The 27,812-nt window shown below is 43.4% G+C and overlaps 2 protein-coding genes across 2 annotated transcripts in view; one reads left to right on the top strand and one right to left on the bottom strand.

Moving 5' to 3' along the window:
- Positions 1–440: 440 nt before the first annotated feature.
- On the top strand, positions 441–13,884 carry MTHFD2 (methylenetetrahydrofolate dehydrogenase (NADP+ dependent) 2, methenyltetrahydrofolate cyclohydrolase). Its single transcript, XM_063078166.1, has 8 exons — positions 441–553; positions 5,638–5,822; positions 6,965–7,087; positions 7,473–7,625; positions 8,176–8,283; positions 9,073–9,165; positions 9,572–9,697; positions 11,022–13,884. The coding sequence occupies exons 1-8, from the start codon at positions 453–455 to the stop codon at positions 11,183–11,185; spliced, it is 1,053 nt and encodes a 350-aa protein (XP_062934236.1). The 5' UTR covers positions 441–452; the 3' UTR covers positions 11,186–13,884.
- A 3,102-nt stretch (positions 13,885–16,986) lies between these two features.
- Positions 16,987–27,812, bottom strand: part of SLC4A5 (solute carrier family 4 member 5) — a 102,705-nt gene continuing 91,879 nt past the window's right edge. The window contains exons 22-26 of the mRNA XM_063078607.1: positions 25,609–25,677; positions 24,792–24,965; positions 19,908–20,063; positions 18,124–18,208; positions 16,987–17,021 (exon numbers count right to left, since the gene is read on the bottom strand). Of these exons, the coding sequence (XP_062934677.1) occupies positions 16,987–17,021; positions 18,124–18,208; positions 19,908–20,063; positions 24,792–24,965; positions 25,609–25,677 (519 nt within the window). The remainder of the gene's footprint in view (positions 17,022–18,123; positions 18,209–19,907; positions 20,064–24,791; positions 24,966–25,608; positions 25,678–27,812) is intronic.

A 27,812-nucleotide genomic window follows, 5' to 3' on the forward strand; every position in this document is an offset into this window, starting at 1 on the left:
GCCAAATGGCAGGTAATTTTCTAACTCCATCATTCCTTCTACACTTACTTGTTGATATTCCATCTGGCGCACGGTAGGCGCTCGGATATTTGCTCAGTCAATGAATGAATGAACTCCCGCTCTGCTTGGCCAGGCTTCGGTGACACCAGCGGAGCCAGGCAAGGGGCTTGCCTTCCTCAGCCAATCGCGGCATGCGCCCGAGGCTTCCGATCCTTCCAGGGCCTCGCTGCCGGCTCTACCTGCTCCAATCATAAGCGGGGCTCTACCGGCCTTCGTTCACGTTTAATGGAAACAGGCGATTGGCTCTTCCGGCCCAGCAGGTCTAACAGACAGCCGGTGCAGTGGGCAAGGACCAATGGGTGCCGGCGGGAGGCGGGGCCTGCTGCGCGGCCTCGGTATAACTGCGCAGCCCGCGCGCCGGCTCTTCTCCCGGCGCGGACACCGGCGGGGCCATGGCTGTCACTTCCCTGTTGTCCGTGTTGGCCGCCCGGCTGTCCCGGCCCACGCAGGGCTGCCGCCTCCACCATCGCCCCTTCCACCTCGCGGCAGTTCGGTAAGTGGGTTGGAGGGCTTGGTCAGCGCGGAAAATCGAGGGGAACGGAGGGCTGGGGGCGCCCGGGCCCCCGAGGGGCGCCGAGGGACGTGTTTCCTGAGCATCTCCGCCCCGGCGGTGGTGCCGCCGAGAGGGGTGTGATGGGGCGACGTGGCACCGAGCACGGCCGCAGCCCGCCACCGCTCGCCTGCTCGGCGGGGCACCACTAGCAGGATGCTCGCTCGGGGCGGGTACCGGAGCCCGTCTTTCGGAGGGAGCCGTCTCCCGCGGGCTCTTTGAGCCGCCGGGTCTCAGGCCAGCAGCGAGCGGGACGGGGCCGACGATGCGGAGCGAAGGCGCAGGCGGGCTGTGGGCGCCGCGATTTATGGGGGAGCACGTGGAGGTTACCGGCTGGAACCTGCCGGGCGCCCCTGGCTGCGAAGCCGAGGGGAGACCCTTTGGCAAGCGCCCGGAAGGGTTCAGAAAGAGCAGCCTTCAGCGAGCCGTCCCTTGCCGGGACCCTAGCGGCGGAGAGGGTTGGTGCAGTCTGATGAAATCCCCGAGCCGGTTTGCTGGCGGGGTACCGTGCGGGCCCCGCCTCCGGGAGGTGGGCGTGGCCCTCGCTGCTCTTCCAGCGGCCCCCTCCACGCCGAGGGCATGAATGTGCTGTGGTCACCAGGGCCACGGCTGCAGCCCACCCGGAGCTGGGCGGTGACTGCTGGTCAGTGGCAGGCTGAAGACAGTGAGGTGATAAATCCCAGGAGGTTGCCAGGGCCTGGGGGAAGGGGTGATTGAGGGAGTTACTGTTTCATGGGTACAGAGTTTTAGTTTTACAAGATGAAGAGTTCTGGAAAGGGATGGTGGTGATGATTGCACTGCATTATGAATGTATTTAATACGTACTGAACTTTACACTTAAAAATGGTTAAGATGGTAAATTTTATGTTATGCATGTTTTACCACAATAAAAAAATAGGAACAAAAATACCCGGGAGGAGGAAAGGGAAAGCTCTGTTTGCATTGCCTTAGGGAGGTAATTGGCTTTTCCCGATTTTTCTGGACCTCCAACTCCCATTCTTAAACCTAGGCGAAGAGTCTTGGGCGTGGGGGGAACGGGTTGTTATTTTTCTCTCCAAAACGTGCACCCTCTGTCTTGTCAATATCTAGAGCGTTTGCATTGCTAGGATCCTAGCCTTGTAACTGCAGCCCTTTTTTCCCAGCAAATGTTCACTGTGTACCAGACACAGCATTTGAGATAATAAAAACTCTTCTTTCCTTAGTGGAACTCATGTACCTGTCAAGGAGCAGAACACAGTGTGTAATTTCCACCCAGTGTAAAAATGCCGTTCGAGTCATTTCCAAGGCGCTGCTTCTTGGAGGCTTTCATTAGTCTGACCCCGAGCTGCCCTTCCAGCCCCACCTTCATTACTGTCTGTTCTCTCCTGTTTCCCCCTCCTTGGTCAGTGCGGGCCACCTGTGCCTGTGAACGGGACCTTTCACAGGCTTTCATGATTGACAAGAGATTTATAAAGATCCTCTAATTCGTTACTTGAAGAACTAGACCAGTTTGCTTACACTCTCCGAAAACAAATGCTCTCCTTCACCTGCCTTTCTGAATGTACAAGTAGGCGCCGCATCCGTGAAGGCAATCCGTATTATCTGTACTGCACATTTGGTGTTTTTGTTTGTTTGCTTTCGGTGGCTGGCTGGTACTGGGCACGTCTGATATTTACAGTGCCTTGTATTGCTTTGCATACTGGTGGCTGGGTAAATGTTAAACAACTATATCTTTTTAAAAATATAAGTCTGGGCCGGCCCGTGGCTCACTCGGGAGAGTGTGGTGCTGATAAAAATATAAGTCTGCATGTATTCCTATTTTGTTGTTGGTATGAGGGTTTTATAAATCTCCTGCTTAGAGAAATAGTTCTGTAGCCTAGGAGACAGTTGGGTATAAGGGTTAATGGCCTTTGGAGGAAAAATTTTGCTTTGAAGTCTTGTTTCTTCTATCCTCAGTCTCCTCTTCTCTATAACAGGGTTATCATAACCAAGGGCACTGTGAGTAATGTATATAAAAGTCTTAACAAAATGCCTAGCATTTAATAGATGTTAGTTCCAGTCCCTTTTGTGTCTTTCTTCACTTGTTACTGGTCCTATTAATTAGTAGGTAACAACTCTTTCCAAAATAACTTGATTGTGAACTGTAAAATGCCACTAATATTAGTTTTTCATGGAAAAGTATAGTGCTGTGTAAGCTATTGGATTAAGAGGAAAGTGAAGAAGATGCTACTGACTTGGATTTTGGTTTCGAATATTATTTGAACGGTCCTGACTTTCTAGTCTGTTGATTCATTATTTTAATGGAAATTTTTCTAAACACATTTGTGAAGGCATTTAATTCCTAAATAAATGTTAGCTATGTACTTATAGTGTTTGGATTCCCTGTGGGACTGAGCCAAGTCTCCACTTTCCTGTTTATTTTGGGGTTACTGTTACTTTATCTGCCCCTTGGCAAAAGAGATGACGAGTTAGTTAATGACTCACTCCCAAGGCTGTGTTTCACATTTTGCAGAGGGAAGCAAAGGAGGGTTAAAACGCAGTTACATTGTGAAAAATATTCATTGCATTGTGGCTTTGTTTTTGGTTCATGATACTCTGACAGTGTTTTTTTTTTTTTTTTTTTTTAAGCTAATTGGCGTAACACCCAGAACCTGCCTTTGGAAGCAAAGATTAGAACACTGGCTTCTCTCAGAACCCTGTGTCCTTAAGTTTTGTATATCATGTTTAGTCTGAATGTGCTACTACCATTTTCTCTTAAGTTTTTTGCTTTCAAAAGAAACTTTTTATGAAGTACAAGCTAAATCCTTCTCACTGAGTATTTATATATAGGAGGGGTCTTCAAAAAGTTCATGGAAAGATTCATATCATCTTTTAATTCAATTTTTCCATGAACTTTTTGAAGTACCCTCCTCTGTGTGTGTAGATACACATAAAGAGAAGAGAGTAAGAAATTAATTTTACTAAACATATATGCCTGATACTTTATGTATGTTATTTCATTCAAAATAAATGACTGTCCTATGCGCTTTTTAATAAGTCTTTCACTCTATAGTGTTCCATGGTTAGGAATGTATTTCTTTTTTAAATTTTTTTATTTATTTATTATTTTTTTTGTCATTTTTTCGTGACCGGCACTCAGCCAGTGAGTGCACCGGTCATTCCTATATAGGATCCGAACCCGCGGCGGGAGCGCGGAATGTATTTCTGGCCTGGGTTGGGTATTCTGGGTACTAATATAAATCAGGAATGTTGTCAGGGGCATTTGTATCAGCAAAGCCCTTTTAATGAAGTCCTCTTCAACTCTAGTTCTGAAATGGATTTGTAAATATTAACATGTTTTCATTTCCTTAATATTCCGTGGGTGTAAATTAAATGCTATTATATATTTTGTGCCATGCTAGTATCATTACATAAAATCTGGGTAAAAGTATTTGGTTTGCTATAAAATTATGTGATCTTAATACCTTACAAGATGCAATACACATTAGTATAAGTTTTAGATAAAATTAAGTATTGCATTATATTTAAGACATTGAGATTTGGTTTAAAGTAGCTGTTTAATTAATCATGATGCAGATAAAAACCAGGTTGAAGGCTTAAAGATTGTTAAAGGTTTAAAATTTGATTTTAACTAGCAGTGGCCTTGAGAATTAATTCTATCTGACCATATAAGATATCCAGTACCTTGATGTTATCCCTGAGAATCAAATATGCACTGTAGGGGGAAATTGATGTTTCATTGGTCTTGAGGTTGGAGCAGTCCTCATTTGACACTGAGGACAGATATCTAAAGGGAAAGACTTGTTTTCATGGCATTTTTTTAATTAAGGAAGAGATGCTTTACTTTAAAGGAATGGGTACTTTATTGTAAAGACTTGTGGAAATAAGAAAAGTAGGAATCTTCCACATCTGAGCTTCATGGAACCTAGGAAGAGCTGCATAGTGGGTTCTTGTTGGAAGGAGACAGCCTTTCAGAAACATGAACAGGTTTTGGGAACTGGAGGTTCTTCTAGATCCTGAGTTTTCTCCTTGTCCCGTGCCCAGTGGCCGTTTTCTGATCCCTTGCCTTGATTGTCTCCCACTGATAATGACTACTATTCTCTTTGACTCTGCTTTCTGTGACTTCTGCTGCTGCTTTCATCCACAGGTCCTCTGTGGTTCCCTTTGAACTCCCTCGGGGAGAAGCTCTCACTGGTCCTCTTAACTCCCACTGCTCCTGTTGGGTTAAGCTTTTGCACAACTGGACCTCTGGCCATCCTAGAAATTGTTGCCCTTGGCGTCAGATACTCATTCCCGGTCTGTCAGCTGTTGATGGGGCAGTGGGGTCCTAGGGTGGAGCAACTGCCACCTGTGAGAACGAACCCCCTTGGTCCCCTTCGCTCCCCCTATTCTTACCAGAAAAGTCTTCCCCAGAGGGAGATGTGGGGAGTTGTAGACACTTTGAGGTTTGACCTGTCCAGTATATTGTTTATTGGTTTAACTACGTCACATAATTTATATATTTAAAAGCACCATAAAAATTAAAAGCCAATTGACTGGGAAATTATTTGAAACATATAATTGGATGCTAACACCATGGGCAAAACACAAACTATATTTGGCATATAAGCACATAGCAAAAATTTTAACCTCATAGTGGTGAAGGTCGAGGAAATTCAAGTCAAAACAATTAAAACTTTTTTTTTTTTTTTTGGCCTATCAATTTAACAATGATCAGGAAGCGGGATCGTGTAGCAATTAAGAGCTCAGACTCTGATATGGGACCCAGCTTGGCCAAGTACTAGTTGTTAGTTACTTAAACTCTCTGAGCTTCAGATTAATGGTAGTAACGATTCCAGTCAAATTTATCCCCCTAAACATATAGCTGGACACAAATTTACCACTTTGAATCTGTCCTTCTGAGATCAGCTCCCCCTCAGATTAGTCACTATATATTTTAATCTAAGCTTTAACTTTTTGGTATTTAATAACAACTTTTTGTAGTCTGAGCTTTACTTTTTATAAAAATTCAAGCTATGTTGGTTTTGTGACTCTGTTGCCTTCTGCAGAAATGAAGCGGTTGTCATTTCTGGAAGGAAACTGGCCCAGCAGATCAAGCAGGAAGTGCGGCAGGAGGTGGAAGAGTGGGTGGCCTCGGGCAACAAGCAGCCACACCTGAGCGTGGTTCTGGTTGGGGAGAATCCTGCAAGTCACTCCTATGTCCTCAACAAAACCAGGGCAGCTGCAGATGTGGGTATGTGTCACTCTCAGGCCCTGACTGCTGTTAGATTGAGGTTTATTCAAGGCACACTCCATTTTGATTTGTGATTCCTTTCTCCGATTAGAAAATCCAAGCAGAGGAGGTTAATGTGGGACTCAGGCTATATCTGTTGGGGAGGCTTATAGACTAGGACAGGACATGATTGGTATTCGATGTGATTGTATTCTTAGTGTCCTCTGGACTATAAGATCAATTCTGTTCTTAGTCTTGACATTTGGCAGGTGACCTCGAACACGTTTTACGTTTGCTTCCCTTGAGCGATAATGAGAGTCTCTAACCGAGGCGTTTGGGTGTTTGCAGTTTCAAGCTGTATGGTGTTAGTGGGAAAGATTGAGCAATCAGTGATATAGCCAAAAGACCACAGTCATAGATATGAAGGAAATGACTCTGACTTCTGGGAAATAACTTTCAAATTTCTTCACCAATTGGTTTCAAAGCCAATCATTTAGTCTAAAAGCAGTTTGGGTCTGGGTGATGAAGGTTTGTGTTCTAGATCTCTCGGTACCGCAGAGTCCTGTGTGATTGTAGGCAAGAGGTGGGTGGGCCCAGGTATACCTTTACGCGCACATCTGTGGACCAGTGGTCTGAGTGCAGGAGCCCTTCCCTTCTGAAGGGCTGCGAAACCTCTGTGGTGGCTGGGCTGAGTTACTGGCCCTTGAGCCCTTGGTACACTCCAATCTGTATCACTGAGGACAGGGGCCTCCTGCCTGTTTAATTGAAAGCCTTTAGTAAAAATCTCTAGAAAATAGCAAGCCGTGACTTTTAAAGACATTGTGAGGTAGCATGGTGCAGTGCACAGAACATAAATTTTGGAACCAGAAAGACTGGCTGTGTTGCTAGCAGTCTTGGTTTCTAATCTCTGTGAGCCTCCGTGTCCTTGTCTGTCAGTGCTGATGAGGATCACAGAATAATGTGTAGGAAGTACTGAGCTAGTATTCTCTAGTGTGTATATTTGTGAAGTCACTTTTTTAGGGTCCTTGTGAGCCATTTCAGCTTTTTAGCTACCAGGGTGGATGTGACGATCAAAAACCTGTACGGTAGCAGAGCACGGCAACATAGCAGTGCTCGTTAAACGCGTCAATATTTTTTTTAACTTTGAAATTGTCTTATAATAGGAATCAACAGTGAGACAGTTGTGAAACCAGCTTCAATTTCAGAGGAAGAATTGTTGAACTTAATCAGTAAACTCAATAATGACGATAATGTAGACGGCCTCCTTGTTCAGCTGCCTCTTCCAGGTGAGTTTTGGACTCCACAGTTGAAATGACTTCTGAGGAGTGGAGAGGCTTGGTTGCTTTATGCACTGGCCCTCCATCTGGATTTGACTTAAAGGCGAGGTAGACCCAAAAGAGTGAATATTTTATTAGAAATGGGACAGACCTACCCAGAATACCTTTGGGATTGAGAACAGCGGAGGGAAGTGGATGTAAAAGAGGATGTTGGCTGTGATATTGGCATTTGGCTTTGCTTGATGTGAGTTCCTTCCATGCACATGAAGAAGTAACTGATGGAGGCAAGTTGCAGAAGGGGAATGGATTTGCATGATAAACCAGATAAGCTGGAGTCAAGCAGTGCTACCTTCACAACAGCGATTTAAGGCCACTGCTCTGATTTCTTTTTCAGAGCACATTGATGAGAGAAAGATCTGCAATGCTGTTTTTCCAGACAAGGATGTTGATGGCTTTCATGTAATTAACGTAGGGCGAATGTGTTTGGACCAGTATTCCATGTTACCAGCTACCCCATGGGGTGTGTGGGAAATAATTAAGCGAACTGGTAGGTATATCTGTGTTAGTATTATAAAAGTGGTACTTGCAAATGGTAAAAATTGCTATAGTACCATAGAGTGGAAACCCCAACTCCACATCCTCCAGTCCTACTTCCCAGAGTTTACTATGCTTGCCCATGACTGTTTTTGCTATTTATTTCTGTGGCGGCTGGCCAGTACCAGGGATCCGAACCCTTGACCTTGATGTTATATAACACAGCATTCTAACCAGCTGAGCCAAGTGGCCAGCTCTGTTTTTGCTCTCTAATACAGAAACCTCAGTGAAGGGAATTTAAGATTTCATAGCGGTGATAGTGCACATTCAAATAACATTCTGTAGCTTACAGGATGCTTTCTCCTGTCTCCTGTTTTCTTTTAGCCCTCACTGTGTGTAGCAAGTGATAGCTCTGACTGACTGATGAGGCAATAAGTTTAGTGACTTCCTTCACTATCAAAATTGGCTTCATGTCCTAGGCCTTCTGACTTGCTTCTCCTTTGGTACTCATTCTAAGACAAAATGGCAGTACTCTTAATGCAAATATATATGTTTTTTCAAAGGCATTCCAACCCTAGGGAAGAATGTAGTTGTGGCTGGAAGGTCAAAAAATGTTGGAATGCCCATTGCGATGCTACTACATACAGATGGGGCGCACGAACGTCCTGGAGGTAAGGAAATTGCTTTCAGAGCAGCATCCTGTTCTCCAGCTTTTGTTTTACTTTGTATTTGCTGTGATTTTTTTAACAGATACTCAGGAAGTAACCTTTGTAGAGAAGCTGTACTCAGTGTCACCAGAGCGTTTATTATGAAAATAGCCTCAGAAATTAAATTTTGAGTATAAGCATAGTTGTAGGCAATTAGAAAATTTCAGTTATGGCTTTGATAGTTGGAGCTAAGAGGCAGTTCTTGTTTGAAGTTAGTATCCTGTTCTGTCCCATTTGGTGGAAAAAATCTTAGACCATTGCAAAGGATTGAATTGATATGACTGTAATGTGTCATGTCAAGTTCTGTTAATTTGTCTCAGAAAACACCTCATGAATCAGTTATCATATGTGATTATTGGAATAATGACCTTACATGATTATATTAGAAATAATGGCAAAACTATAATATTTCCAGATATCTTTCAGCATATTAAAAAAAAACAATGAGTAGTTCTAGTGGTATTTTGCTTAGAAAAGATAAAATTCTTGAAAGGCTGTTAAATAGGATAGAGAATAATTTTAATTATTTATGACTCCATAGGGTAAAATTAGGGCCAATGGATAAAGGCTACAAGAAATTGGGTATTAATTTTAAAAAGTAAATGACAATTAGCTGTCCAGAAAATATGGCATAAGCATTAAGTCAGTTATTTTTCAGAGATGTTGAATTTCTGCAATGACTTGACTAGTTGAGATCTAATCCAGATCTCAGCTTTGATTGAGAAAGCGAGACGTCTATCTTTTTCTGCACAGGTGACGCCACTGTTACAATATCTCATCGGTATACACCCAGAGAGCAGTTGAAGAAACATACAATTCTTGCAGATATTGTAATATCTGCTGCAGGTAAGAAAACACGGGGAGAGGGAAGGAAGGACTACACCTCAGAAGACTGAGGCTGTACCTCTTATCTTGGAAATTGCCTGCCTAACTGCCATTACATTCATCATCGCCTAGTAATGGTACTTTGAGCTGCCTACAAAGATGAGGATAGAGCTGTGGTTGAACTGCTGGTTTCTGGCATCCCGTTACAGGCTGGATGGGTGAATGTTATTCCTAAAGCCTCAAAATATTTCTATTTACTATATGAACTTTATGTGGTTCTTTGGTTAATATTTTTAATAGTTTTCTTTTTTTTATAAAATTTGTTAATTCCTTCTTCCAAGTCTCTTGAAATTAAAATTAGACAAGAATCTGATGGGTGGAATCTCATTTTCAGTACTAAGTTGATCATTTCAATCTCCATTTCCAGGCATTCCAAATCTAATCACAGCAGATATGGTCAAGGAAGGAGCAGCAGTCATTGATGTGGGAATAAATAGAGTTCAAGATCCTGTAACTGCTAAACCCAAGTTGGTTGGAGATGTGGATTTTGAAGGTAAATGGTATAATTTTAAAAATATATAAAATCAATAAATACTATCTGTAGTGGACATTTAGGACAGGTCATTTACTTTTTATTGGCAGGGGAGCCGGCTGGTATGGGGATCCAAACCCTTGACTTTGGTGTTATAGCACTGTGCTATAACCAACTAAGCTAACCAGCCAGCCTCATTTACTTTTTACCTAATTTATAAATTATGTCACCTGTAATACTGCTTAAAATGCTTTTCACGGGCCGGCCCATGGCTCACTCGGGAGAGTGCGGTGCTGATAACACCAAGGCCCCGGGTTCGGATCCCATATACGGATGGCCGGTTCGCTCACTGGCTGAGCGTGGTGCTCACAACACCAAGTCAAGGGTTAAGATCCCCTTACCGGTCATCTTTAAAAAAAAAATAAATAAAATAAATAAATAAATAAATAAATAAAATGCTTTTCACAAAAATTAAGAGAAATCTTTTAAAGATTATAGCCATTCTAGGTTTATTTTAGGTGTTTCTGTCATAGATTATGGAGAACAGGTATAAACTTTTCAGAGACTTGTTTTTTCCCTTAGACTTATTTCATAATTCAAACAACTTCATGACTTTTAACAAGTCTGAAAATTTCATGAAGTAATTTTCCAAAACCATCAAGTCTTCTAAAAAGCATTACAAATTTCTCATTTTCACATTGAGAGGAGAGATCACAGATCTGAAATGTTAAAAAGGCCCAGGAAAAAGCCATATTCCCAAAATAATGGAATATGTTAGTAGAGTTCTCCTTTTGGTTAAGATAACATGTTTGTCTGAATTTTATGCTGATAATCCTACTTAGAGCTTTCTTTATCTAGTAGAGCAGTCAAACCCAAGCCTAGTATTTTCCCTTTAAGATTGGGTTAAAAAAATTTTTTTCTCACTTTCCAGAAAATTGCTTTGCTTGGTTCTTGGGCAAAATATATCTAAAATTAAGAAAATGTTATAGGCAGGTATTAAGGTAATGCTTATTATTATTATAGTTATAAATCCCACACAGTTAACCGGCTCAGATGTTCCTTTTTAAATTTGTTTAATACGGAGGAAAAGTAGGGCTGGTAAATTATAGGTTATTCAGATTTACGAATATGTATTGAACAACTGCTTACTATGTGCATGTTATTTCATTAGTGTTCAAAACCTTCACAACTGAGCAATTTGATGTGATTGTTAAAATGAGTTTGACGTGTATGAAGGTGCTTCTAATATATTATTTTTTCTCTGCATGCTTCTTTCATAATATGTTAAAATATATACACATCCTTTGCCATAACTGAAGCAGCCTGCCTGTCTTTTTCTATGTAGGAGTCAGGAAAAAAGCCGGTTACATCACTCCAGTTCCTGGAGGTGTTGGTCCCATGACAGTGGCGATGCTTATGAAGAATACCATTATTGCTGCAAAAAAAGTGCTGAGGCCTGAGGAGCGGGAAGTGCTGAAGTCTAAAGAGCTTGGAGTGGCCACTAATTAACTCTTGTGTCTTCTACCACGAACAGAACTCCAAGCCAATTCAAGAAGCAAAGCAGGCCAATAGAAATGCAATATTTCTAATTTATTCTACTGAAATGGTTTAAGACGATGCGTCGTGTTTATCGACATCTTACATGGGTGCGTGTTTGCACACATGGCTTTGCAGTACTTCACCAGGGAGCACACCAGTGTCATACTGGGTCATGTGATCTAGCCAGGAGCAGCCATGGACCTAGTGATTAATGTGGAAGACATTGTCACATTGAGAATGGATGCTTAACCTTGTCAAGCCACTTCACTTAAAAATTTGCCTTTTCTAGAATTGCATTTCCTAAGTGCTATTCCAATAAGAGTTGATACTCATTTTAGGTTGCAAACCTCTTGAGTTCAACTAGTCAAACCAAAGGAAAAATGTTGCTAGAGAAAATTAGGGAAAAGGTGAAAAAGAAGAAATGGTGGTAATTGAGTAGAAAAGAATTATCTTAATTTACATACATATTGATTGATAACCAGATTTATCTAAATAGAACTGAATTGGCTAGGAAGAAGAGAAACTACACGTTAATAGGCTGTCTTTTTGTGGCTTAGTCACTGGGAAAATGTTTAGGGTTGTTCCTTCTCCTGTTGGCTCTCATTTCATGTGTTACACTTCAGCAAGGTCTCCTCATTTTAGTTTTTTAGGATGGAAAGGCTAATTTTATAAAGTATTCAATATATTGTCATATTTGGCTTTTGCTATATCTTTAAACTTCATTGTTAAATTTTTGTATTGTTAGGGGGTGTCTGTATGGTCTTTTTGGTATATCTTGAAACCTATTTTTGAAAAACAAAACTTGGGCTTGATAATCATTAGGGCAGCTTGTATAAATATGCAAACAACTTTTCCACCAAAGAATTGTCAGAAGCTGCCTGCTTTTCTCTGATATACTCTGTTGGCCTTCCCAAAAGATTTATAAGAGATTGAGTAATTGAATCGATTCAGACTCTCTGATTAAAGGTTTTTTTTGTTTTTTGTTTTTGTTTTTTTGTTTTTTAATAAAATGCATCTGTCTGGTGTGAAATGAGTTTCTGAAATACCATATCTTCCTACTACTGTCTTAGTTGTGACCTAATCAAAATTAACTTATCTTATTGGATGTAATCAATGTAGATATTCCTATATTTGGTAACACTCAATCCTGTATCCTTAAACAAATTGGTTTAGAGAGCTGAGGTGAAGCCAGCCTAGTCTTTTTAGTCTTATATCCAAACAGACTGTGCCAAGCCAGGAGCTTAATCTGTGAAATTCATTCAAGTGGTTAGTCTCATTCTGAATGTTTTGTAAACCATGTGTTTAATTTACACATTGCTAGAAAGGATTTCTCCTTGATGTGCTTGCCAAGTTCTCAACATATGTATGAGAGTACTTCAAAAAGCTCAGGAAAGATTCATTTTATCTTTCAATTCTGCTTTTCCATGAACTTTTCTAAGTACCCTCATGCGTGTGTGTGTGTGTGTGTGTGTTTAAAGTATTAGTTGGATTTGACAGATTGGAAGGTGTTTGCTGTGCATATTCTAAGGTGGGAATAGGTCCTTGTATACTTTAGCTTTCACGCAGGCAGAGGTAGCTCCTGCTGCAGACAGCTGAGGCAGAAAGAGAAAGGAGAATGATTGGGGAGTTGACCTATTCCCTCCTTATTCCTCTACCAGCTGGCTTTATTCTTTTGACAGTTTTCTGGAGATGAAAGAAGATGGTAGTTTGCTGGAAATGTTTTTGTAAGTGAACTCAGGTCTATAAGCCATGCCTACTGACATACCTAAATTATTAAACATGGAGCAAGATGAGCAGATGGTATTAAGTTTTATTGAATTATAGTTACAAGTGGAAAAAATTACTGACCTACTGCATGGAGAAATAACAATATGTCAACCTGTTAAAAGCTATTGAAATTAAAATGTTCACATATATACAAAATATAAATGAAGTGTAAGGTAAAAATTACAGTGATCAATTTACAACAACAAAAAAATTAACATCATACTTTTACAGCTTGTTTGATTAATCAAGCACATTTACTCCCGAAACCTTAACATTTCTACAATTTAATTTGGACAAAGTTCTATTCCAAATCAGCTAGGCTTTAAAACTGAAATGTTAAGGGTAAATTGTTAGCTCTCCCAGGATTGGTGTAGATGAAGATAAAGAATTTACACTTAAGCTCAGGTGATGGTTCTGGATTAGTGAACAGCTAAGTGATTCTGCTGCTATCAGGAGTGGTAGAGGTTTAGAGCTTTACCCCTTGGCAGTATCCCTTAGAAGGGAGCTCAGATTAAATTTAATGAACACTTAACTGAGAGCTTTTTATGGACCAGGCATTATGCAAGGTTCTGGGGATTACAGAGACAATTACCTGTCCTGGTACTCAAGGTGTTAATGATCTAGTGTTGTTTTTTTAAAAACAAACAGAAAAAAAAAGAAAAGAAAAAGCACCTGCATTTATCATCTTGAGTAAATGTAATAGCTTTAACCAGTGATTTACTCAAGATTCAAATCTATAGTTGTTTTGGAGAAAGTAAATGTCAGAAGCATTGTGGCTATCAGGCACAGAGTAGGTGTTAAATAAACATGGTTGGTGTTTGTTCAATGCGGATTGAAAATAAAAGTACTAGTATTAAATTTCATAGGGAAGGGGTTTGCCTCATTAAAATTGGTTTTAATTTACCCACACTGCTTCCAATCATTCTTTTAAAGTTCTAATTTGGTTAATATTGCAAAGTTATAATCTTCCAAAATGTGACATTAGCTCTGCCTAACAGAATGGAAGTTTGGCTTTGGGAATCAGCCACTGAAAATTTGCAGGAAGGACTCTCCCAAATGCATAAAGAAACTTGATTCCAGGTATGAAAAACTAGTGATATTAATTTAAAGGATCATTTTGTTGGTCTTACATGTGGTTTGAGATTTTACTTTAATAAGAGCCATTTTATCTGAGAAACATTTATCCACTCAAATGTGTTGGTTCTTTCATTAACAGACTTTTGGAACTGGCTTTTCAATCTGGGAAAGGAGCAAGGCCCGTAATGCAGATGGTTCAAATTTTTCATATGACCCTTGGAAAACAATGAGATGGAGAGAGAAAATAGGGCCTTTACAAGATTTCTTAATATGCAAAATTGCAAAACAAATATCCTAACCTTGGTCTATTGATGTAAGAGTATTTTAATAGTTCTTGCAGGACCATCTAGGTTTAAATCTAACCTTTAAAATATCTTAACCCACAGTTTGAAATATAAATTGACTATTGCCCCTTTATCTTTGCTATGGTTTTGGGATGTAAGCATTTTTTTATTTCAAAAGAAATGATATAATTTTTATGCTGGACTGCATTTTAAAATAAGGTGTAACATTTAGCTTTAGGTATTATTTAATAACTGCAAAGACAAGGGGAGAGTTTTGCATCTAAGTAGCACTTTTCATAGATGGATCTCTGGTTTTCTGTCAGGCAGAAGCACTCCCTCTGGTAAATAAGGAAGCAGCACAGAGAAGTTAAGGATTTGACCCAGACTCACAATTAAGACTAAACCAAATCCTCCCTCTATGCCTGGGCTAGGAGAGGCTGTGTCGTCCTAGAGTGTGGTCTCGCCGTCAGCCTCTCTTCCGTATTTGTCCAAGTCTGTGAAGTCATAGTCTGACTCCATCTCTATCTTCACCTGTGGCACCATGAAGACTGGGCTCCGAGAGTAGTTGAAAGCAGGTGAAGTGGGACAGGAAATTTTGAAGTGCAAGGTGATGCTGAACAAGAAGTAGGAAGGAAAAATGATTTATCTAGTTTTTGGTGTTTTTAACACTATCCCCCAGAGCAGGGCTCTACTGCAGATAGTTCTGTCTTGGCTTCTTCTTACCACATCACTGGCATGGGAACTAGCAGTATCCTATCTACTTGGCCGTCAGCCATAGCCATTTAACTGGTCTCGCCTGTTTCGACCTGTTCTTCACACTGCTGCCAAAGTGAACTTTGTAAATCACAAATCTTACTGTGGTTCCACTGTCTAAATTTTTCCATGGTTTTCTGCCGTTCAAAGGACAGAATCTAGCTCCTTCGCGAAGCAAGACAGGGCCTTCTATGCTTACACTCCTGCCTGCTGGCCTAGTTTGACTGCCCTGTCCATCCCAGTATGCTTTGCTCTTTGCCCTGTGTGTTTGTGTTCTCAGGCCTGTGCCCACTGCCTGAAATGCCCTTTTCTCCTTTGCTCTATGCTGCCCCACCCTAGACATCTGGCAGATTCCTATTCATGGTCCAGATAACGGTAGTCCCTCCCTTTGACAACTGTCCTTTCTCTTCCGCGTGCTCCATTACTGTTCTGCACTTGGTGCCCATGTCTTTGTTTACATGGCTTTCCTACTCTCAGGGATTAAGGATCACACCTGGTAGATCGCTGATGCTCAATATTTGCTAAACTAGATTATGTTGCTCAGCCTTTTCCTTTCCTGAAATGGAATCCTGCTATTTAGTGGTCTTTGCTTCCATCTATTTTCATAGACTCAGTAAAACACCAGTGTAGTTGGAAAATTACCAAATTTTCTGCTTTTCTCCAGTTACCAAATTTTCTGCATTTCTGATCTTGTCTAACAGCTTCGTGTAATTTAACAGGTTTGGAAACCCCTATCCTGGTCCATATTGGGGCAATTAGAGATTTGATTTACTGTAGACTTTTCTTGAATGAAAATAAAAGGATAAACAGACTGCTTTCCTCCTAACACATGTGTCTATAAAGATCAGTGGCATTAGGGGCATAGAAGCCCTGACTGGGGAGGTGGGACGACAAAAAAGGCAGAGGGTTAATTTGGACATGTGACTCTTCTGAGGTACACTGTCCTTGGGCCTGCTGCTTAGGGAGGGTTGAACTCTGGTGATAAGTCTGTCTTCTCTTCCTGGCAGTGTGATAACAGCTTTGTCTCAATTCAGAAGAACCTGTATATGTTTCCCAAAAAACTCTTGGGTGAGTGCCATCTAAGTCTGGAGATTTATCTGCCTCTAGACTTGGGATAGCCTGTGCTGTTACTAAAGTTTGTCTAGTTCAGAGTGATTCCTGTTCATTCTGGGGCATGGGGTAGGGTGGGACTGCCCCTACCATCTTCCCTACTGAAAAGTGAGGCAAAGATGTTCTTGTCTCTGAGTTCCTCTTTTCCGTTTCTGAGCCCACTTTGTGTGTAATTATCAAGTAGTCCCACTTTTCTCATGGGGGGCTTCTTAAGAACACCGAGGATCATATTGTTGGCATGGGGGCTTCTGGCAAGTGGGCCTTGAATCCTTTCTTGACTATTCCTATCTCTGCTTAATCTTGATATTTAGTTAGCTTTCCTTGATACCCTTTCTGATCTTTGCTAATTTACTCTGCTGTTATTTTATTCCATAGAGTATTAGAGTACTTGGTATTTTGATCCTTAGCATTCATTTTTCCTGGCTTTCAATGATATATACTTAAGCCATGTCTTGTGTTCCTCTGTTGTTTTCTTTTTTTCAATATTTGCTTTAGATTTTCGTTCTAATCTCTTGCAATAATTTCCTTTCCTAAAGTTGAATACCTTTGTGTGTTATAACCACATTGTTATGTCAGTGAAAGGACACATTTGTTACTTAACGCTCAATAGTCAGGTCCCTCAGCCTTTGTCTCCCTGTGGCTTCTATTGAGACATCAGCTAGCCTGGGAAATCCTAGTCCCTTAACCTTCCCAGCCTTTGCTTGGTCTCTTATCTAATCCCCGAGGAGTCTACCTAATGGCTTTTACCTTCGATCGAGTTCTGAGTCACTGAAGGAAGAATCAGAGTGAGTAACTCCAACTGGAAGATCTTTTTCCTGGCAGGAAAATTAAAAGGTCAGATGCGGAGCAGGTTTGAGAACTCACTGGAGAACATCCTGTTTGTCCAGTGCTTCCCCACCATTTCTTTTCTATTCCCCAACCCTATGGCCAACACTACACGAGTACTGGGGCCTCACAGAGATGGGTGGCCTCTGGCTCAGTTATTCCTTTACACAGATGGCTTTTAGCTGGGTTAGGAGGGTGTGAGGCACAGGGAAGGCCAGGGAAGAGACAGAAAGAATGATGGAAGTATACAAATGGGGGTGGGGAGGAAAGTGAGGAACTCAGAAAGATCTTGAGGGACCTATGATGGAGAGTGGTGATGGGAAGCCCTTGCCCTTGAGGGTACTGGTGGGATCCCCTGGCTACCCACTCTAATCTGGGTCTTTGAGGAAAGTGGCAAGCCTGACATTAGAAGCACTAGAGTCAGAACTGAGGCTAGGATCTTACAGAAGACTCCCAGAACAGGCTGTGTTGTCTAGATGACAGGACTGTCTACCAGTAGGATGCTGAGGCTGGTAGGGGTTACAGGCAGTCACAGAATCTCCCAGGATCTTCACTGCTATGCCTCATCTCTCCCAGGCAGCCTCCCTTTCAGTGGATGGGAGGTGCTTATGATTCACATAGAATCATAGCCCAACCACTGGCACCTTCATTTCTTCCTAATTTATGATACAAATGTGATGCTACCTGTTTCTCTAATGGGGAAAGCTCAGTTCTGATTGAAACTCTCAATCATTTTGACAACAACTGGAAAACATGGGCCATTTGGACTGTTGTGGTCTGAAACAGCACAGAAGAGGGCCAGTTGGTGCCACTGGCATCTGAGGACACCAGGGGAAAGGAAGGAATGAGGGGTTTTGCTTAAACTAATGTGAAGAATGGTCACTGGAGTCTGTGGGGTTTGCTTTGGGATTTCCATTTGGTTGGAGCCTCAATCCTCATGGTCCAGTTCTCTGATCTGTGCCTAATACAGGAGCCCTCTAGCATCCAAGATGATTCGATCCCCCTGAGTTACAGATGGAAGGAAGTCCCTCAGGGGAGAGATAGGGGATTAGTAGTAAGTAGGAAGGGAGAGACACCATGTGTTTTACTTACTGGCAATGCAGTGGATACCGTTTTGGGGATCTGACTGGACACTTTCCATGGGGATCTTTATAACTGAGGGAGAAGGGAACTGGGGCTGGAGAAAAACAGTGGGAGAAGCTGATGAACACCATCAACACAACAGGTTTGGCTTTCTAGCCAAGGTGGAAAATGTACGCATCCACAGCGTGCAAACCACCCTTCTCACATCCACACTAGACAGCTGGGGGTAATGCAAACACTGTGGCCCACGGAGGGGAAATTGGCAGCTGGCCTGCTGTTGTAGACACACCACTGGACAGGATGGAACTCTTCCAGGAATGTTACTCAGAACAGTTTCATCTGTCATAGTAACCAGTCACTTGGGAAAGAACCTCACACAATAGCTATATTGCTGTAAAGACATGTGTAGAATGAATTGGTATAAACTGAATCCCGTTTTTCCATTAAATATATCATACAACCCAGAGATGCTTTTTCCCAACCCTGAGTAGTTCCTGGCATGTGGGAGCCACTCAAATATTTATTGAATGAATCAATGAAAGAATAAATATTTGACTTTGAAAAGCACTTAGACTGTTTCTTTGTTTTCAAAACTACCTTTGCAAGTCATCTACAAAAATCATGTGAATGAATTATGGGACTCTTTCCTTCCTAGAAGAGGAGAGTTATTAAGAACTAGGGGAGTTTGGGCCGATGACTACCATCCGAAAATGGTTTAATCACCACCAACCAGTCAGCAAAGATTTGCCTATGAAGAGCTTTCATTTGCATTTGCAAAAGGCAAGACCTCTAGAACAGTACAAGGTGGATACAGGGATGTAAGTTCAGGCCAAAGTGGGAGAATGGGAGCCAGGCCTGGCATTAGGAGATGGCAGTGGGCAGCTTAGTATATTGGAAATCAGCAGGGCCAAAGTCAGGAATGGTTTTCTCTTAATTCCCTATTAGACATTTAGCTATATGAAGGTACTTTAAAAAGTCCATGGAAAAATAGAATTAAAAGATAATACAAATCTTTCCATGAACTTTTCGAAGTACCCTTGTATGTCCATCTTGGGTAATTTGCTTTTCTTTGGGGGGACAGTTTCATTGTTTGTAATGAACACTTGAACTAGACTGTTCTTCTGCCTAACGTTTTGTGATTTGCTATATTTTCTGGGATGGCTCCTTTTTGTTGAGTCCCTGAATGATTTGGGGGTGGGATGGGAAGGAAGCATGGGGGAAGAGAGGGGTAGGTGGGGCAACCAGGTGATCCCAGACATCTGAGAAATGTGGTCACTCAGCGAGGACACATGACTCTTCCCCCACCCTCATCCCTAATACCCTAGGGGCAGGTCCAAGCAAATCTTGTCCCCAGCCCTTCCTGTTTGTCCAGGAGGCCAGCCTACTAGTAAGCCCCCATTAGACCCCTTCCCCAGGTCCACTCCATTTTTTGGAGGTAAGTCCTCATAACCTCCTTCCATGCTGGAGCTGTCTTCCATCTCATTCCCATGGGGACTTGTACTGCTGTTGCTAATGACCCTGAGAGCCCACAGTGAAGGAAAGACTGGGCACGGCCAATCAACTTTTCCCTGCACAGGAGGCTCATTCACTTTGGCCCACCCTGAGGATATTTACATGAACAGAGCTCTTAGCACCACAGACCAGTCAAGGCAGAAGCCCCACCTCATCCTGGACTGGGCCTAAGTGTTGCTGCAGGCCCCCTGAAAAGCTACCACCTGGCCCCTGGCCCTGGCAGAAGTGGAGGAAGGGTCTCTTGATCTCTGCCCTCTGCCCAGGCCTCACATCTTCCCTACCTCCTCATCACTGTCCTCATGGGTCCCTTTCCTTCTCTTCTTCTTCTTGTCTGTCTCCTTTTTCTCCTTCTCTGGGAGGATGTTGTCAATCCAGGCCAGATCATGCTGGGAGAAGATGAAGTCCAGAAGCCTTCGAACAATGATGAGGCCCAGGATCTGTGGTGGGAAGACACACAGAGAGGCTGAAATTTGGTGGGAGTTCAGAGGAAACCATGGGCTCAATGCCCCAACCTTGAGCATAGTTTTTTCTCTCTCAGTTGGCTGAGTTCTGGGACTTTTTGTAGTCATTGTCTTTGGAGCCATCTCAAAGCTCCCACAAACCATTATTTACCTACCTTCCACCTTGGTTCCTTTCATCTGGCCTTTACTCAGGTGAGTGACCATGCCTACCAGTGACTGAGAGGGACAGGGCCTGTGCCAGCTGAAGTGGGGAACCAGGGAGGGAGACCATGGGCTGGAGAACTATAGTTATTCTTTAAATCAGTGATTCTTAAACTTGAGATGCATTAGAGTCACTGGGAGGGCTTGTTAATATACAAATTGCTGGGCCCCAGCCCCTGAGTCTCTGATTCAGCCAGGTCTGGGGTGGGGCCTAGAAATGTGCATCTCTAACAAGTTTCTCAGGTGATGATAATGCTGCTGGTCTGGGAACCACACCTTGAGACACTCTGTCTCTCTACCCCAATTTCTGAGAGCTGCCAAACTCCCTGTTAGCGAAAGCTGGATAAAGTACAGTGAGATATCTGGAATTTTAAAAGGAAAGTTTAGAAAGTTTGGTACTGTTCAGGATGAACAAATTAAGGGGAGAAACAAGCGTTCCTTGGGGAGAATTAAAAGCTGACCTTTTAATAAGCTATACAGGCCCGGAAGGGCTAGTTATACATATTGTCTTTTTACCACCAAGAACTGGCCATTAAATGAGATCATGGAGAAAACCACTCAGCTGGATTTAACACTGGTTTCTTGGTGTCATTGCTTCTTGGGAACAAGTAGAGCTCTGGAGTTGGCCAAACCTGGGTTTTAAAAATCCTAGCTCTGAAAACATCAGTGGTTGCCAGGGGCAGGGGTGGGAAGAGGAGCTGTCTCGTGGACAGCAGAGGAAACTCTGGGGTGATGGAGCTGTTCTGTATCATGACTGTGGTGGTGGAATCACCATTTGTCAAAACTCATAGAGCCACAGAGTGCATTTTACTTATATAAGTTAAAAAAAAAAAAAAATCAGTGGTGAGGATCAGGTGTGGATCTCACGCTGCCCTGTCTTGGTTGTATGACTTGGGTCACTCACTCATGCTCTCTAAGCCTCTGTTCTCATCTGTAAAATGGGGTTATAAGTAGTACTTCAGGGGCTCGTGTGGACTAAATGGAACAGAACTCTCCACGTGCTAATTGTTACTATTATTTTCCTTTCCCTTCCTCATCTCGTCTGGCTCTTTTACCTGCCTGTAATCCTGCCGACTAGGCCAACTATAGAGCTAGGGCTGGGTATGAAGCTCACAGACCCTTCAAGCCCGTTGTCCAGACTGGGTCACAAACCCTTCAAATGCCAGGCTGGATCCCCAGACCCCTCACACGCAGGTCTATGAGCTAGTAACTGGCAAACAGGTCCTTGGAAGCCATAGGTTGGAGAGCATGGCCACGCACGCAGTGTGGACGCCCAAGGCAGTTGCCAGCCAAGGTGGCGGCGCCACCCATGCGCACCAACTCCACCCCCCAACACACAATTTGCTTACAAAGAATGCACCACACCATCCCCAACCTGACATAAGGTGAGGGGATCAGATTAAATTATTCTATTTTCTCAACAATCCACCCCTTCAGGGTCCCTCGCCATACAATCTAAGCATTCAGAATCTTCCGCGATGTTCCCTTAGTGAGGATAGATGACCCTTACATTCACATATTACACATTCCATCCCAGTCCCAAAAGTCTTTAGTTTGTTGCAGCACCAACTCAAAATTCCAAAGTCTCATCTGAGACTAAAGGCAAAACAACTTTCAGCCGTGAACCTGTAAAGAGTAAAAACAAGTTTATCTACTTCCAAGATACAGTGGGACAGACATTGGGTCCACATTCCCATTCCAGAAGGGAGGAATAGAAAGGAAAAACAGGCCTCAAACAAATCCAAAACCCAAACAGGACAAACATTAAGCACACTGGGGCACCTGGACCCCTAAAGCGTTGGGCATCCTTGCTCCTACAGCTCCACCTAGTGCAGCACATTGAGCTGCCCTGGTGACTGCAGCTTTTCCAGGCTGGTGCTGCACATTACCAGCAGCCCCACAATTCTGGGCTCCTGGTGGCAGTCCCGCCATCCTGGCTCCACTAGACATTTCCTCAGTGGGGATTCTCTGTGGGTGCTCTGACCCCACTTTTCTGCTCCACATTGCTCCAGAGATGACCTCTGTAGTGGCTCCACCCCCACAGCAGGTCTCCACCTGAGTCCCCCAGCTTTTTCATACATCTTCCGAAATTTAGGTGGAGGCTGCCATGCCTCCACTGCTCTCACATACTGCTGGCCTGCAAACTTAACACAACGTGAACGCCACCAAGGTTTTCGGCTTTTGCTCTTTGGAGGTGCTGAGGCAGGATTGCTCCAGACAGAGCGGCTGGGATGCAGGGAGCAGTTTGCCGAGGGCAGCAGTGCCCCAGGTCTGTTCTCTGGAGAAACTCAGTTCTCCTAGGCCTCTGTGATGGGAGGGGTGCTCTCTCAAACTTTTGAAATGCCCTCAGGGCCTTTTCATTGCCTTGACTATTAGCATCTAGCTGCCCCATCCCCAGCTCCTGAATTACTTGAATCAGCTTGGTTTACACCAGCTATTCACTCACAGTCTCAGGCAGTTCTGCAGTGTTCACCCACAGTTTGAACAACTGTATTTACTCAGTCATTCTTTTCTCTAGTTTAAGTGGCACCCAGCGAGCCATCTGTCTTTGGACAAATGCGACATGCGCTTACTACTTCGTCTCTAGAGCATGTTACACCATCTACCCCTACGTCCAATAGCTGCAGCAGCCAGGGACTCTCCCTGTTTCTGATGCTTTACCATCTCCCCAAGCCAACCAATTCATCCTGGGTAGACGGGACATAGGTGGTGAATTGGGTCACCTGTGGATTGCCCACTGGTTGTCCGCCTGGTCGCACAGGCTTCTCACATTTCATTTTCTGATACACAACAGGTTGTGCCTGGAGATGCACAGTCTCCCTCAACTCACCACTGGGTTGGTCGTCTTCCCTGGTGTGAGAGGCAGGAGTGGCCAGTCGCTGCATATCATCCTCCAGGATAATCATCCTTGCTTCTAACAACTCTGCTTTCTGCCACAAATCTCGATCAGTTTGCAGCATAGTGAACAGCAGCCAGGCTCCGGTCAGCAGAAAAGTGGCCACCAGAAACCACATGCTCAAGGACAGCCACATTTCCTCCTTCTCCCAAGGGGTTCTGACTCCTGTACCTTCTCAGAATCCTGCTCACAGCACCAATTGTTGAGCTCTTTTACCTGCCTGTAATCCCGCTGACTACACCAATTGTCTGGCTCTTTTGCCAGCCCACAATCCTGCCAACTGGGCCAACTGTAGAGCTAGGGCTGGGTCTGAAGCTCACAGACCCTTCAAGCCTGTTGTCCAGACTGGATCACAAACCCTTCACATGCCAGGTTGGATCCTCAAACCCCTCACACACAGGTCTATGGGCTAGGTAAACAGGTCCTTGGAAGTCATAGGTTGGAGAGCATGGCCGTGCGTGTGGCGTGGATGCCCAAGGCAGTTGCCAGCCAAGGTGGCGGTGCTGTGCATGCACACTAACTCCACCAACACACACACACACAATTTGCTTACAAAGAATGCGCTGCACCACCCCCAACATGACCTAAGGCGAGGGGATCTGATTAAATTATTCTATTTTCCCAACATCTCTGAAGCCCATGAAGGCACTGTTGGGGAGGATCCATTTCCCTTTCCTTGGAGTGGTGGTTCTCACGTGGGCTGCACATGAATGCTCACCTGTGGACTTACTAAAAATACCAAAGCCTATGTTTTCTGAAGAGATTTTGACTTCATTGATCTGGGGTGATTTTAATGAGTAGCCAGGGTCAAGAACCACTGACCTGAGCGCTCCTAGGAGCTCACATTTCAAGTTCCACCCCTGTGTCCTTACTTTGGACGCTAATCCAGCACTTGCAGGCTTTCCCTGCATTAGCTCACATGCTCCAGTCCCCCAGCATGGCCTGGGGTCACTCCCCTTGGGTGGGGTTAGCAAGGGGCCAGACACACATGTTGTTGACTTTTTTTCCTTTTGAAATAATTTCAAACTTACATAAAATTAGCAAGAACAGTTAAAGAACTCCTATATACCTTTCCCCAGCTCAAACTTTATGTTGTCATTGGGATTTGAAGTTCTCGATCTCCAACCCTTGTTCTTTTATCTCCCTCTATCTATGTTTTCAAATTCAGTTATTTTGAACGGTTTAAAGATACATATTCGGATGTTCTGAGATCGATTTAGAGTTTGGCAGCAGGGAACTCGGTCTCCTGGTTGAATATGTCCGGCTTCTCCATCCCTCCCCGGAGCTGGGAGGTTGGACGGCATTTGCGTCCTCGCTGAGCAGCTGACCTCAGCGTGCGAGCTGCCGCTGCAGGGCCTGCCCACCACGCTGACATTCTTTGCTCCGCCCTCCTCTCCATCCCTCACCCCGCCCAGCCTGGACTCAGAACTCGAGTCTTGTTCTGTGCCAGCCTCTGCGACCCGAGGCAGTCAGGCTGTCGTGAGGAGAAAGTGTGGGGGCGGATGGGAGGTGAGGTGTCCGCTGTGCGCTCGACCTCCCAGGGGACGTCAGCCCAGGCTGACCCGCCAAACAGGAAGGGGAAGGAAGCCCGCACCAACCAACCTTACCATGACCGGGAAGATGATGGCAGCCACCGTGGACTTGAGGACCCACAGCACCGCCAGACAGAGGATCTGCACCAGGGTGAAGAGGTGGATCCGGCGCAGGGGCACGTGCCGCAGGAAGGCGTGGTCCGGCTGGTGCTTGGCTGGCATCAGGAAGAGCTTGCAGCGGTCCCAAAACTGGCAAGGACAATGTGGGGCTCAGCTAGGCACCTAGGTCCTGGGGCCTGGTGGAGCCTGGGACTAAAGGAAGGGGTGCCTTGGTGGGGTCTTAGACAGGGGACCCCCTGGTCAGGCCTACGGACTCATAGGAGGGGAGCTGAAGGATATAGGCAAATATATAATGGAGTCTTAGAGAAGAGATCCTGAGCTCCAGGTCAGGGGAACAGCCCTGGAACCGGCCACAAAATGAACATTGTCTACATTCAGGGAAAATTCGACTTAATTGAAACACAAACTATCCAAGACATCCTGGGATTTCATGGTAATTATAGAACAAAACAAAAAATGTTTTCTTCTGCAGTTGCCTTAGGGAAGAGGAGGTGTAATGAAATGCTTATTGGAGTCAGCTTGATCTGGGTTTTGAATTCTGAGCCTCAATTTCACCATCTATAAAATGTGGATCAGAGGACCTATTTATATAGATTAAATTATATGACCCCTATAAAGTACCTGGTATATTTTGCCTGGCGCAGAGTAAATGGTAGTATCACTATTAGTATTATTCTCTCATCAAAGTGGGAAGGCAAGCACTTGGGGTCTTGGTGACATGGAACCAGACATGAAATGCTGACTCCATGACTTGAGGAGAGGAGAGCATTACCTGAATGCCATTCAGGGAGGCCACGCCCATATAGAGGAAGACTCCATACAGCACCGGCATGGGGATGTACTGAAATGAGAGCAGAGCTGTGAATCAGGCCTCTGTCGGAGAGGGTCCTTGGCCACCTGTTCAGGATGATAGTGTCATCCACAGAGGCAGCTGGGGAGCTGGACGTTTGGAGGAACTGAGGGTCTGAGGGCAGATCTGCAGCCAGAGTGTGGGGGGAGGTGGGAGACGAGGGAATCTGGGGCTCTACTTCTCCCTTCTTGGCTGGCATAGCTAGCCCAGCACTCAGCTGCTCTCTTGGTCCAACCCCTCTTCAGGTCTTGCAGACGCCATGTGGTCTGGCTGAAGACACTCCTGGAAAGTGGGAAAGCTCCACAGATGGCACTCTGCTCATTCCTGCCAGCCTCTTTCCATCTCCAACCTCAGCTGCTCAGTTCACAGGGGGGTGGGGACCTTTAGTGAGCTGATTTACATCAGCAGGGAGTACCAAGGACATTAACAAAAGTCATGCATAATACACAATCAGGTAAAAAAGAAGCAAAACAGAAGTATATAAACTAACCACTGATAGTATGGTATGTACATTCCTTCCGAGCATGCATACAGGTAGTTTCTTTGGTTTTTCTAAAATGGGATCATATAATTACACTGTTCTACAATCATAATCCAAATCCTTAAAAGCCTTTGGAGGCATTTTCTCCACTGTTTATCTAAGTTGTGTTTCTGCTCCTTTCATCTGCTTTGTCTGCACCTGTGGCCCGCCGCTATGCACAAAGGCTTCTCTACCTAGCTCTCAGGGTGGCTGTGTTGGAACACTTTGGAGAGCACAAAATACAATGCCAACACAGGCTGCCCAACTTGTAGACAACATTTCAGGATGTCAATAAATCCAATCAAATAAATGACCTCCCTTTTACAATGAGTTAAGCTGTATTCATTTTTCAACACAAAACACGATTTAGGCCTATATGCTATAAACTTCAATCCAAGACATTTGAACTAAAAGTAAAAAAAAAAAAGAGGAAATATAGGGCCATTACATCATTCCATTAGTACATGGCTTACGAGAATTTTGCCTAATTATGAAACAAGGTAAAAATTTCAATGAACAACACTGTCCTACCACCCTCAAAGTGGGGGAGTAATTGGTGATGGAAGGATTGAAGATTATCACTTTCTCTAACAATAAACATTACTGTGTCTAAAATCAATACAACCATTCATTGACACTTGAGAGAGAGAGAGAGAGGGATTTATTTCCTTGCTACTCAAAGTATGGTCCTTGGAGAGAGAAAGGATTTAGTTTCTTGCTACTCAAAGTATGGTCCTTGGACCAGCATCACTGGCATCATGTGTGAGCTTGTTAAAAATGCAGAGTTATGGGCCCCATTCAGACCTACTGAATTTGTATCTGCATTTAACAGGATCCCCAGTTGGTTTTTATACACATTAAAATTTGAGACACACTGGAACAGCATTCTATTGGAGAGAATTGGTACAAAAACAGATGTAGTTAATAACTGATATAGAAACATTAATAAAAATAGAAACACTCAAAAATAGGATCCAATTTACACTCCCTAATATTTGTAGCTTCGGAGGACCTCTCCCCTGTTGGCTACATAAACAAGAATTAAAGATTTCAACTAAAAAGTATGGTCTTGGGTAGAAAATTCTCCAGTGTAAGTTCTCTATGGGTCTAATATTAGGCTATGCCTAATCTGATAGACATTGACAAACCTATAGTTGCAAAAAGTTAAACTTTATGGAATAATTCTCTTGATTGGAAGTGAATGATGAGATTAAGTCTAGGACTGCAGATCTTGATCATATCCAGAAAAGTTATACTTTTCTTGAGCTGGCTACACCAAATATCTTTTCTTTAATACAAGATCAATACAGTATTTAGTGCTGGTGTCAGCTAGTGATAATGTTTAATCATTTTAACAATTTTGAAAGCCTATCTTTTTTAAAAGGTATATACATGATATGATCAAATCAGAAATCCTAAATCTTAAGATTAATAAAAATCTCAATAGGTCTGCCCTGCTACAAAATGTATCAAATACAATAATGGTTGGTTAAATAAAATGTTTTCTTTTTGTAAAAGAACATGGGTGGGCATACTTTTCTATTCTCTTTGTGACCTCATGCAAAGACAGTATCAGAGCATTTGGAGGGAGCTATGTGGACTCTTT

The sequence above is a fragment of the Cynocephalus volans genome, chromosome 14 (assembly GCF_027409185.1).
Source record: "Cynocephalus volans isolate mCynVol1 chromosome 14, mCynVol1.pri, whole genome shotgun sequence".
NCBI classification, from domain to species: domain Eukaryota; kingdom Metazoa; phylum Chordata; class Mammalia; order Dermoptera; family Cynocephalidae; genus Cynocephalus; species Cynocephalus volans.

What these genes read in the sequence shown, in the direction of transcription:
- MTHFD2 (XM_063078166.1), top strand. Translation starts at nt 453, where the DNA reads ATGGCTGTCACTTCCCTGTTGTCCGTGTTGGCCGCCCGGCTGTCCCGG. An exon ending in TGTTCAGCTGCCTCTTCCAG is followed by an intron (nt 7,088 to 7,472) that starts GTGAGTTTTGGA and finishes TTTCTTTTTCAG; the next exon opens with AGCACATTGATGAGAGAAAG. An exon ending in GGAAATAATTAAGCGAACTG is followed by an intron (nt 7,626 to 8,175) that starts GTAGGTATATCT and finishes GTTTTTTCAAAG; the next exon opens with GCATTCCAACCCTAGGGAAG.